The sequence below is a fragment of the Giraffa tippelskirchi genome, chromosome 7 (genome assembly GCF_054371585.1).
Source record: "Giraffa tippelskirchi isolate mGirTip1 chromosome 7, T2T-mGirTip1v1.2.pri, whole genome shotgun sequence".
NCBI classification, from domain to species: domain Eukaryota; kingdom Metazoa; phylum Chordata; class Mammalia; order Artiodactyla; family Giraffidae; genus Giraffa; species Giraffa tippelskirchi.
The window spans coordinates 19,108,710-19,120,890 of NC_137281.1; the positions used below are offsets into that span (position 1 = coordinate 19,108,710).

The 12,181-nt window shown below is 37.8% G+C and overlaps 1 protein-coding gene across 7 annotated transcripts in view; it reads right to left on the bottom strand.

Annotated features, from left to right (window-relative positions):
- DPY19L3 (dpy-19 like C-mannosyltransferase 3) overlaps positions 1-12,181 on the bottom strand; it is a 71,496-nt gene that overhangs the window by 28,771 nt on the left and 30,544 nt on the right. For 5 of the 7 annotated variants that reach the window (XR_014059565.1, XM_081510463.1, XM_081510462.1 and 2 more), the window contains 4 exons: positions 10,998-11,119; positions 10,274-10,419; positions 8,203-8,326; positions 7,530-7,664 (listed from right to left, as the gene is read on the bottom strand). Coding sequence is in view for 6 of the 7 variants with exons in the window: in XM_081510463.1 (XP_081366589.1) it covers positions 7,530-7,664; positions 8,203-8,326; positions 10,274-10,419; positions 10,998-11,119 (527 nt within the window). In the remaining variant the exon portion in view is untranslated. Of the gene's footprint in view, positions 1-7,529; positions 7,665-8,202; positions 8,327-8,711; positions 8,790-10,273; positions 10,420-10,997; positions 11,120-12,181 lie in introns of all 7 variants that reach the window. The other 2 variants (XM_081510458.1, XM_081510459.1) reach the window with 1 other exon arrangement.

Below are 12,181 nucleotides of genomic sequence, written 5' to 3' on the forward strand. Positions count from 1 at the left end.
TTTTTGCCTTCAATCTTTCCCAGCACCAGGTTCTATTTTGGTGAGTTGGCTCTTTGCATTAGATTGTCAAAGTATTGAATCTTCAATTTCAGTCCTTCCAATGAATATTTAGGGTTGATTTCCTTTAGGATTGATTGGTTTGATCTCCTTGCAGTCCAAGGGACTCTCAAGAGTCTTCTCTAGCATTACAATTTGAAAGCATCAATTCTTCAGCACTCAGCCTTCTTTATAGTCCAACTTTCACATCCATGTGACTACTAGAAAAACCATAGCTTTGACTATACAGACCTTTGTTGGCAAAAGGATGTTTCTGCTTTTTAATACGCTGTCTAGGTTTGTCATAGCTTTTCTTACAAGGAAAAAGTGTCTCTCAATTTCATGGCTGCAGTCACAGTCCACAGTGATTTTGGAACCCCAAAAAATAAAATCTGTCACTGCTTCCACTTTCCCCCCCTCTTCTATTTGCCATGAAGTGATGGGCCCTGATGCCATGATCTTAGTTTTTTTGAATGTTGAATTTCAAGCCAGTGTTTTCATTTTCCTCTTTGATCCTCATCAGTTCAGTTCAGTTGGTCAGTTGTGTCCAACTCTTTGCGACCCCATGGACAGCAGGACACCAGGCCTCCCTGTCCATCACCATCTCCCGGAGTTTACCCAAACTCATGATCCTCATCAGGATGCTCTTTATTTCCTCTACACTTTCTACCATTACAGTGGTATCATCTGCATATCTGAGGTTGCTGATATTTCTCCTGGAAAGCTTGATTCCAGCTTGTGATTCATCCAGCCCAGCATTTCACATGATGTACTCTACATATAAGTTAAATAAACAGGGTGACAATATACAGGCTTGACGTATTCCTTTTCCAATTTGAACCAGCCCAACAATGAACCGACCTGAGGGAAGAGTACCACAGAATAAAGAAAAGGAAGACTCAGAAATAAAGTGGGGATTAGGGCTCTGATGCCATGTGCAGGTAAAAGCCCAGATCCTAATCCTTGCATGCCTTTTATTGTTAACTTCTACTTCCTTGTTTGCGCTCTAGAGATATCTGTTCTTTACAATCTCAGACTAGGGATAAAGATATACAGTGCACAGTCCTCAACGTCAAACCTTCAGGCCTTTCACGACTTTGTTTAGCTCTTCGGTTAGTGATGCCCTTTCTCAGCAACTCCATCAAGGCTCTGGTTACGGGAACAGTCACTAATGGTTTTCCATCAGTCACATCAGTATTTCAACATCTTGTTTTCAAGATGTCTTTCCACCATATACTTTTTACTGCTCCCAGCCCTTCATCTGGGGGTGATGAGAAAGTCATTCTTTTTTTTCAAAGAAGCCCTGTTAATTATAGTACAGGCCTGTGCATAGCATATTCCCTACACAGGAAAAGGGGATGAACAGAGGAGGAGATGGTTGGAAGGCATCACCAACTCAATGGGCATGAGTTTAAGCAAACTCTGGGAGATAGTGAAGGACACGGAAGCCTGACATGCTGCAGTCCATGGTGATGCAAAGAGTTAGACACAACTTAGTGACTGAACAACAACAACGTGACAGCTTGGTTACATTTGAGATTTTTCCTCTTTTATACTGTAAGGATGTAGTGCTACACATTTCTCTGTTAGTGCTGCTTTAGTTGCACCCCAAAAGGTTTGATGTGTTGCATTTTTGTTGTCACTGAATTCATTGTTTTCTCAAGGCTGCCTTTTTGACCCATAGATTATTCAGAAGTGCACTATTTAGTTTCCAAGTTTGGAAAGTTTCCTACCTTTTTATATGATTTCTAGTTTGAGTCCACTGATTCAATCCACTGGGTATTCTGCTGTTGTTGGGTGGAGTGTTCTATAAATGTTGGTTAGATCCTGTTGGTTGATGGTGTTGTTCAGTGCTATATCCTTAATGATTTCTGTCTGGTTCTCAATTGTTGAGAGAGAGGGTTGCTGATGTCCTCAACCCTGTTTGTAGGTTTGTCTATTTCTCCTTTTAGTTCTGTCAGTTTTTGTTTCATATATATTGTGGCACTGTTGTTTAGTACATATGCCTTTAGGGTTCTCATGTCTTCTTGGTAGATGAATACTTTTTTCAATATACAGTATTCTGGTAATTGCCTTTGTTTTCATGCCTACTTTATCTGATATTAATATAGCCACTCCTACTTTCTTTTGGCTAATATTTGCAATGGTGTTATCTTTTCCAACTCTTTTAGTTTCAATCTTCCTATACTGTTTGTTTTGTGTGAAGTGAATTTCTTATAGAAAAATTTTGGTTGTGTGTTTTTAATCTGCTTTAACCCATCTCTGTCTTCAAATTTTTGTATTTCATTGCTATGTGTGTGTCAGTAGCTATGTGGGTGTTATTGCTATGTGCGTGTTAGTAGCTCAGTCGTCTCTGACTCTTTGTGACTCCATGGACGGTGGCTCACCAGGCTCTTCTCTCCATGGAATTCTCCAGGCAAGAATACTGGAGTGGGGTGTCATTCCCTTCTCCAGGGGATCTTCTCAACCCAGGGACTGAACCCAGGTTTCCTGCATTGCAGGCAGACTCTTTACCATCTGAGCCATCAGGGAAGCCCTAAATAATTATTGCTATGCTAGATCTTAAAATCTGTCATTTTATCATTTGCTATTTGGAGAAGGCAATGGCACCCCACTCCAGTACTCTTGCCTGGGAAACCCCATGGACGGAGGAGCCTGGTAGGCTGCAGTCATGGGGTCGTTAAGAGTCGGACACGACTGAGCGACTTCACTTTCACTTTTCACTTTCATGCACTGGAGGAGGAAATGGCAACCCACTCCAGTGTTCTTGCCTGGAGAATCCCAGGGACGGTGGAGCCTGGTGGGCTGCCGTCTGTGGGGTCACACAGAGTTGGACACGACTGAAGTGACTTAGCAGCAGCAGCAGCATTTGTTCACTCTGTGTTCTATTTGTTTTCTCTTTTCTGCCTTCCTGTGGGTTACTTGAACATTCTTTGAATTCTACTTTTACTTATTTGTAGTATTTCTGAATGAATGTATCTCTTTGTACAGATTTTTAGTGGCTGTTCTGGATTATTACATTATGCATTCTAACTTATTACAGTCTACTGGTGTAGACATTTTACCAGTTTGAATCAAGTGTAGAAATTTTACCTCAATTTAAGTCCCTTTACTTTTCTCATTTACAACTGTCTTAAATATTTCCTCTACATAGAGAACCATAGGGAATATTAGTAACTTTTGCTTTAGCTATCAAACATAATTTAGAACACTCAAGATGAGACAAGTTTATTATACTTAATTCATATTTTTGAATTAAGTATAACTCAAAATTAAGGGAGCTACCCACGCCAGTATTCTGGCCTGGAGAATTCCATGGACAGAGAAGCCTGGTAGGCCACAGTCCATGGGGTTGCAAAAAGCTGGACATGCCTGAGCAACTTTCACAAAATAAACTTGTTTCATCTGGTTCCAAATTGGGAAAGGAGTATCACAAGGCTGTATCTTGCCACCCTCCTTACTTAACTTATATGCAGAGTACATCATGCAAAATGCTGGGCTGGATGAAGCACAAGCTGGAGTCAAGATTGCTGGGAGAAATATCAGTAACTTCAGATATGCAATGACAACACCCTTATGGCAGAAAGCAAAGAGGAACTAAAGAGCCTCTTGATGACAGTGAAAGAGGAGAGTGAAAAAGCTGGCTTAAACCTCAACTTTCAAAAAACTAAGATCATGGCATCAGTTCCCATCACTTCATGGCAAATAGATGGGGAAACCATGGAAACAGTGACAGACTTTATTTTCTTGGGCTCCAAAATCATTGCAGATGGTGACTGCCATCTTGAAATTAAAAGACACTTGCTCCTTGGAAGAAAAGCTATGACCAACCTAGACAGCATATTAAAAAGCAGAGACATTACTTTGCTGACAAAGGTTGACACAGTCAAGGCTATGGTTTTTCCAGTAGTCATAAAGAAAGTTGAGCACTGAAGAATTGATGCTTTTGAACTGTGGTGTTGGAGAAGAATCTTGAGAGTCCCTTGGACTGCAAGGAGATCAAGCCAGTCAATCCTAAAGAAAATCAGTCCTGAACATTCATTGGAAGGACTGATGATGAAGTTGAAGCTCCAATACTTTGGCCACCTGATGAGAAGAACTGACTCCTTAGAAAAGACCCTGATGCTGGAAAAGACTGAAGGCAGAAGAAGAGGACGTCAGAGGATTAGATGGTTGGATGGCACCACCACCTTGATGGACGTGAGTCTGAGCAAGTTCCAGGAGCTGGTGATGGATAGGGAAGCCTGGTATGCTGCAGTCCATGGGGTTGCAGAATCAGACATGACTGAGTGACTGAAGTAAACTGAATTCATATTTTTACTTTTAATTGCCTTTTATTTGTTCTTGATGTCCCAACATTTCTCCTTTTATCATTTCCTTCTGTTTCAAGAACTTCATTTATCATTTTTTAAAAACAGTAGGTCTGTTGGTAAGAAATTCTGTTAGTTTTCCTTCATCTGAGAATGTTTTGCTTTCTCTTTCCTTCCTGAAAGATATTTTGGCTGGGTATAAGACTCTGGGTTGACCATTGTTTTCTTTCAGCACCATGGTTTCTGATGAGAAATCCACTGTCATTCAAATTGGTTTACCCCATCAGTATCATTTTTCTCTTGACTGATTTCACAGAAAATCTTTAGTCTCCAGAAGTTTGATTATGATGTATCTTGGCATTTATTTATTTGGTTTATACTATTCAGTATTACCTCAACTTCTTGATTCTGTAGATTTTCCCAAATATGTAAAGTTTTTGATCATTCCTTCAAAAATGTATTTTTTCACATATTTTTTTTCCAGTTTGACACTCTTTCTCTCCTCTGGGGGTTCTGATTACATGAATTCAGGTTCTTGCTATGGCCCCACAGGTCTCTGAGGCTCTGTTCACTTTTTCCAGTCTATTTTCATGTTCAAATTCGTTAATTTCTAAATTGTCCTATCTTCAAGTTCACTGATTCTTTCCTCTGACCATTCCAGTCCACTGTTGAATTGATCTTCTGAGATTTTTACTTTCGTTATTGGAATTTTTCAGTTCTAAAATTTTCATTTGCTTCTCCTTTTTATCTTTTAAATCTCAGTTGAGAGTTTCTATTTTTTCATTTGTTTCAAGTGCATTTGTAATTGCTCATGACAATTTTATGATGGGTGCTTTAAATTCCTTGTCAGATAATTCAACTTTTGTGTGTGTTGGTGTTGCCACCTGTTGATCCCTGTTCATTCAAGAGATTTTCCTGGTTCTTAGCTTAATAAATGATCTTCAATTGTACTGTATGATATTATGGATCTTGGAACCTTCTGTAAACCTTCATTGTCAGCAGACCTCCTCTGATACCATCCCAGCCTCATGCCACTGAGGAAAGAAGGATGCTGCCTCATTATTTCCAGATGAATCTGGCTGTCCAGGGTGCCCATTTGACCTCTGCTGACTTTTAAGGGGGTGTCTCATTACTGCAAGGTGAAGATGAAAGTTTAGGCTCCCCATAAGGCCTATGCTGACACCATCCTGGCAAGGAAGGGAAGAGATGTCTTATTACCAATAGTTAGAAGTTGAAGGTTTTCCATGTGGCATTCATGCTTCACCTTTTTCTTGAGGCTTTTTCCCCTCTGAATCCATTAGTATTTCCTGGTTGTTAACTTCTCTGGTACTTAGTCTGAGATAAATACAGCAAAGAGAAAATTGAGGGAACTCACTGTCATGTATTTCCTTTGGTCTTGAGATCTCTAGGCATAGTCTACTTTCTTTTCTCCACCTCTCAAAATCTTATGTTTGCTCTTTATATAACGTCTAGGGCTACTTTTAATTGTACTTAGTGGGAGGAATAAGGAGAAGTGTGTTTACTTCATTTTGTCTGGAAGCTTATTGAGTACTTTAAAATTGCCTCCCAGGTATTAATCACTAATGTGTCTTGTTTTCACAATGGGTAATCTCTATATTCTTAGTAATGGAACATAGTTACATGCTTAATAATAACATTTACTGTTCTATTTTATATTTTAAAATTCTGTACACATTTCTCACTGAAAACTTCACTTTTGATGGTAAGAGACTTTCCATCATCCATGAAAAGAAGATGACACGTACAGAAAAAGATAGTTTCTTATCACCGAATCAGACTCTGAATTTGTATTATCTTTTTCTGTATCAATTATTCTGACTCTTTCCCATGTGACATGATTAGAGATCATGATTCCAGTTTATGAAGAAACTAAGCCTCCAAGAACTCGTATCAGTTGACAAAGCTTAAAGAGCTAGTTATTTTCAGAACTGAGAGTAGCAACTTGGTATTTTAAGCTAGGATCCTTTCATTATGATACTGTTCCTCCTTAAATTCTGGTACTACTCCTAACACCAACAGTTTCAAATATGAAAAGTTCAGTGAAATTTAGAACTGAATATAAAATAAATCAGCTGTATTATTCTTTAGTTTGTGTGTGTGCCAAAATAGTACCTTTTATTGGTTTCTAATTAAAAAAAAAAAAGAAATAGATGTTCATCATGGAAAATTCAAGAGATCTATAGAACAAAAAGAAAATAAGAGTACTAAGCACATTTTGTTGTTATTTAGTTGCTAAGTTATATCTGACTCTTTTGCGACCCCATGGACTATAGCCCACTAGACTCCTCTGTCCATGGGATTTCCCAGGCAAGAATATTAGAGTGGATTGTCATTTCCTTCCTCGGGGATGTTCCCCACCCACAGATCAGATGACTGCTAATACTTTAATGTACATATTTTAATGTACATATTAAATGTACATTAAATGTACATTTAAACTGACTGATTCAGTCAGTTTTCAAAGATTACTACACCTCTTCTGACATGGAATATATGAGCTCAACTCTTCTCTATTAGATTATATTGCTGCCCTAGGTCTGGAGATAATATTTCATTCTACTTGGGAAATACTTAAGTTACTGTTACTTTAGAACAGCAGTAACTATGAGCAACTTAAAAACATACACAATATGTTAAAACATATTTCTGCACGTGACAAAAACCATGCAGTTAAATGACAGCAGCACACACTGGGAGACAAACAATGGTTTCCGTCATAATTTCCTTATTTCATAGGTGGCCTCTGGCCAATCAATAGGGATTCAGATCCCACGCTGGTAAATGTTACTATGAAAATTTTATAAAGTACCACAGAAAAGTTGTTATACATCCACTGATCTCCTTGGGGGGAAAAACAGTAACACATTTTAAAACAGCTATCCTATATTTTAACATTTAAGTAAACTCTATAAAGGACAATTGACTCAGACACTTGTGCTCCAAATAAATATGTCTTTTAATGTAAAATAAGTAGGATAAAAGTTAAAATCATCAAACTAGGCTGTATAAATTACTCAACTTCAACTGACCACAACATATTTACATTACAGTTAAGAAGCAGCTTCAACTTTATCATTAAGCATGTGCATATTTTGAGCTCATTCTATAATATAAAACATTAAACAATGATCATCTCAACTGAGAAAAGAAAGCAAAGCTTACCTTCATTGTTGGCAACATGTCTAGGGAGTCCAGTATGAACAGCACTAATGCTTGCATCAGCATCATAAACTGATTAAATTGCCATGTTAGACTAAAGAGAAAAGTTGATATGAAAATGGCAAGAAGTGTCAGCCTCTGTAAAAAGAAAATCTTATATAATTTACACGTCTCTACTAATAAAAAGCCTCTCAGACAAGTGTTCTCAAGAGCAGCCAATATCTCTATAAACAAAACAGAAAAAAACTATAAAGTGTTGCTCTGAAAACTCTTGCATTTGTTACTTATGCTCTAAATATCCTAAAGTGACACTTTGCATATAAATATTCACATACAGTATGTGTACTCCATATTATTATGGAGGCGATAATGCACCAAATCACATCTCAAGAGCAATCGCTTAAAAATTCTGACAGCTCTGCAGAAATTTTGTGTGGGTTTGCTCTAACTATTTAAGGGCAGATGATACAAAGAACATTTTTAACATCAAAAATGAAAACATTTTCTTTGTAAAGTAGGGAAAGGCTTGGAAAAAAAATTTAACTCAAGTTAAAAAACTGGTCGTGGAATAAGAACTATCAACAGACACTGGGACACTATCAACGTCACATTTTCTGAAGCTTCTAAGATAAAACTGGAGAACTAAAAATAGACACAAAGGATTGTAAAAACTTACTTGAGAAAGAGGCTGTAAGTTTGGTCTCAGGAAGTATGTAATTGCTGCTATCTGAATTGCAAAGAATGGCAGCGCCCAATTCTCTCTCAGGGGGATGGTAAACTCCACCCTTGTGGTATCTATTCTGCACACGGAAAACACAAAGGGCCAAAGGGGTAATTTTTACTATCATTACCTCAAAGATTTCCTGAACTGAAAGACGTATTACATTAAGTATATTTAGATTTTGGTTCTTGGTTCTCAATAATTTGTCCTTATCATCATTCCTGTAACATAAAACTGTCATTGAGAAAATTTAAATAACCTGTCCACAGGTAGACAGGGGTGGAACTGGTAGTGTTTTATACTCGAGTCTTGATTTTGTCATTGATTAATAATTGGTAAAAATGGTACTGAAGAATTTATTTACAGGGCAACAATGGAGAAACAGACATAGAGAATAGACTTATGGACATGGGGAGAGGGGAGGAGAGGGTGAGATGTATGGAGAGAGTAACATGGAAACTTACATTACCATACGTAAAATAGACAGCCAACGGGAATTTGCTGTATGTCTCAGGAAACTCAAACAGGGGCTCTGTATCAACCTAGAGGGGTGGGGTGGGGAGGGAGATGGGAGGGAGGTTCAAAAGGGAGGGGATATGTGTACACCTATGGCTGATTCATGTTGAGGTTTGACAGAAAACAACACAATTCTGTAAAGCACTTATCCTTCAATAAAAAATAGATAAATTTAAAAAATACTAGTAAAAACTGCTTGACCCACCCCCGCCTAAAATGTGAACCCCCAGAGGGCAAGAATAGTTTTCAAGTGTGTACACCCAGTACCAAGAACCATTCCTACACACACTAGGTATCCAATAAATGTCTTTTATTTACTTTTAATAGAAGTAAATTTGACTTTTAGCAGGAATTATATGTTAGATTAAAATGTTAAGAAGCAGCATAAAACAGCGGTCTCACACTTTGCCTCTGAATTCTGATGAAGACTGAGCTCCATGCATGCGTGTGTGTGTGTATACCTTTCTGTATAAATCTATATGCCTACTAAATAGTCTCATATACACATCTATGCATATAACTTAACCTTTTACATATATTTTTATATATAATGTATACTACAAAACTCTACCTTTTAAGCTTCAATTACCTCATCTCTGAAACAGTAATAATAATAGTACCTAGGCTATAAGGTTGCTAAAATAATACATATAAAGCACTAATGTAAAGTGCTTGGCATATAGTAACCACTCAATAATGTTATAATAAAAAGTAATTTGTTGAGGATTAACGAGTATTAGAACTCATGTTCAGATTTTAAGACTGATACTGAATATTGATGTTGCTTTTACAGGTCAGGCAATAATTCAATATATCTTGAATATGTTTTTTAAAAATGCTATTTCATAATGCTCTGGTATTTGGAAGTTAATATATATTAATTAAATAATGTAAGAACTTCCTTACATTTGTACAGTGCTTTATGCTTTGCTAATTAGGAGCACCACACAATCTTATTGAGGTTGATAATAAAGATATTATTAAACCTTTTAAGAAATGAGATTTATGACTAGAGAAATATTAATCATACAGCAAATTAGTAATAGAATTGGGACTACTATAGATGATTCTCTTGACTTACAATTCAATGTTTTGTTCCTCAGTTGTAGATATATTAATACAGAGTAGGACTTTCTATGTTACTAAATAAAAACTTCACGAGGTAACCCAAAGAGAAAATGGTAGTTTAGTCACCAAGTCGTGTCCGATTCTTTTTCAACTCCATGGACTGTATCATGCCAGGCTCCTCTGTTCATGGAATTCTCCAGGCAAGAATACTGGAGGAGGTTGCCGTTTCCTTCTCCAGGGGATCTTCCCAACCCAGGGATCGGACCCATGTCTCTGGCATTGCAGGTGGATTCTTTACCGCTGAGCCACCAGGGCTTCCCCAAAGAGAAAATACTCTCACACAAATGTGGAAGGACAGCCTTCTTTAAACTGGAGATGAAGTAACTTCATTTTCTAAACTTACACTTTAGACAGGGAGAAAGGAATACTGATTCCAACTCACCTATTTGTGACGTACCAGAAGGCTGCTAACAGTCCTGAAAGCCACGTACCACTCAGGAGCCAGCTGGTTATGTAAAGAGCTGTGACGTAAATTGCCTGGAGCCCAAATAAGGTGTAAATATAAAAATAAACTGGTTCTATATATTTCTGTAAAAGGGAATGATAAAAAAAATGTTTGTTACAGAACTCCTACTCCTACTCATTGCCACTTAAAAAACATGTAAGTGGAAATTAAGTATTTAGAAGTTTGGTATTAATTCCAAGAAATAAGCATACATCACTCCTTCTCATGTAAAAGTGTGCTAGCGGCCTTCGTTCTCAATATCAAGAGCAGGAGAGGGAAGTTCCTGAGGACTTTGGCTTCAGACAAGCTTTACACCTAATTTTGTCTAGCATTCCCTTATTCAGGTGAGGAGGGTCACTGTGATCTGCTAATCTTCCAGGTTTTTTTTTTTTAATTCAAAGATAAATGGGGAGTGATTACACATTTCCAATTGAAAATATTTACCAGCTTTCAAATGGCACACTTATAAGCCTCGAAGTATCTATATGTAAAAATATCTTATAAAATATAAATAAAAAGCAAAATTCATAATATGTGAGGAGAAAATTAGCATACTGTTGTTTTTATATCAAGACAGCTAAAGGTCAGAAAAACCTGTGAAACATTTCAACACTTTGACTTTCATCTGATATTAAATTCAGTGTCACAGATTACAACATACCTGCATGGGTAGAACTCTGTATAAGATACTGAGAAAAACCTCTTGGTAAATATTCATTCGTTGAAGGAGGTTAATTGTCCTCATAGATTCCGTTTTGTTATCATATATTAAGCCACGAAAACCTAAGATTAATATTTGAAAATTCAGGAAAAGGTAATTATAATTATTCATTCAAACCACTCAGAGATTCTTTAGTATATGTCAGAGAACGTGCTAGGTATTGGGGATATAATATAGTCCTATCCACAAAGAGCTTGGGCTTCCCAGGTGACTCAGCAGTGAAGACTCCACCCGCAATGCAATGCAGGAGATGCAGGTTTGATCCCTGGGTTGGGCAGATCCCCTGAAAGAGGGCACAGCAACCCACTCCAGTATTCTTGCCTGGAGAATCCCATGGATGGAGAAGCCTGGCAGGCTACGGTAAACGGGGTTGCAAAAGAGTCGGACACGACTTAGTGACTAAACAACAACAACATCCACACAGAGCTTACCCCCCATATATTAGATGGACACTTGTTTAAATGTTTACACACACATAGGTAAATTATAACTTTCATGATGTGATAGAATCTTCTACAGAAATTTGCACAAGAGGGTTTTATATTTTCCTGCCCTGCCTTCCTGTCATGAGGTCTGTAGGACCTCCTCGGGGAGAATATATGAAGCCTCTCTTACTCCCCTGGGATGGGTTTGGCCATATGACTTGCTCTGAGCAATGGCATGCGAGTGGATGCGACAGAGGTCATATCAGCAGAATCACTGCATGTTTCCACAAGCAACCTTGCTTTTCCCTCTGCTGTGATAACAGTATGTTCCACGTAGGGGCTGGATGATAAGAGTGAGAAATAAATCTGTTGTTAAAGAATTCCACTGCTATAATTTGGTCACCTGCTACTGTAACCAAGTCGGCTATTCAACAGAAGGTATGAATAGATAGTTCACAGAAGAACATGCACACAATTCTTATACATTTGAAAAGATGCTCAACCTCACTCCTACTAGAAATGCAAATTAAAACTTCACTGAGATACCACTTCTCAACTACCAGCTTGGAAATGATCAAGAAGCTTGACAATATATTCTACTAGTGAGCCTATAAGGGAAAGGAGTGCGTCAAGGCTGTATATTGTCACCCTGCTTATTTAACTTACATGCAGAGTACATCAAGCAAAATGTCGGGCTGG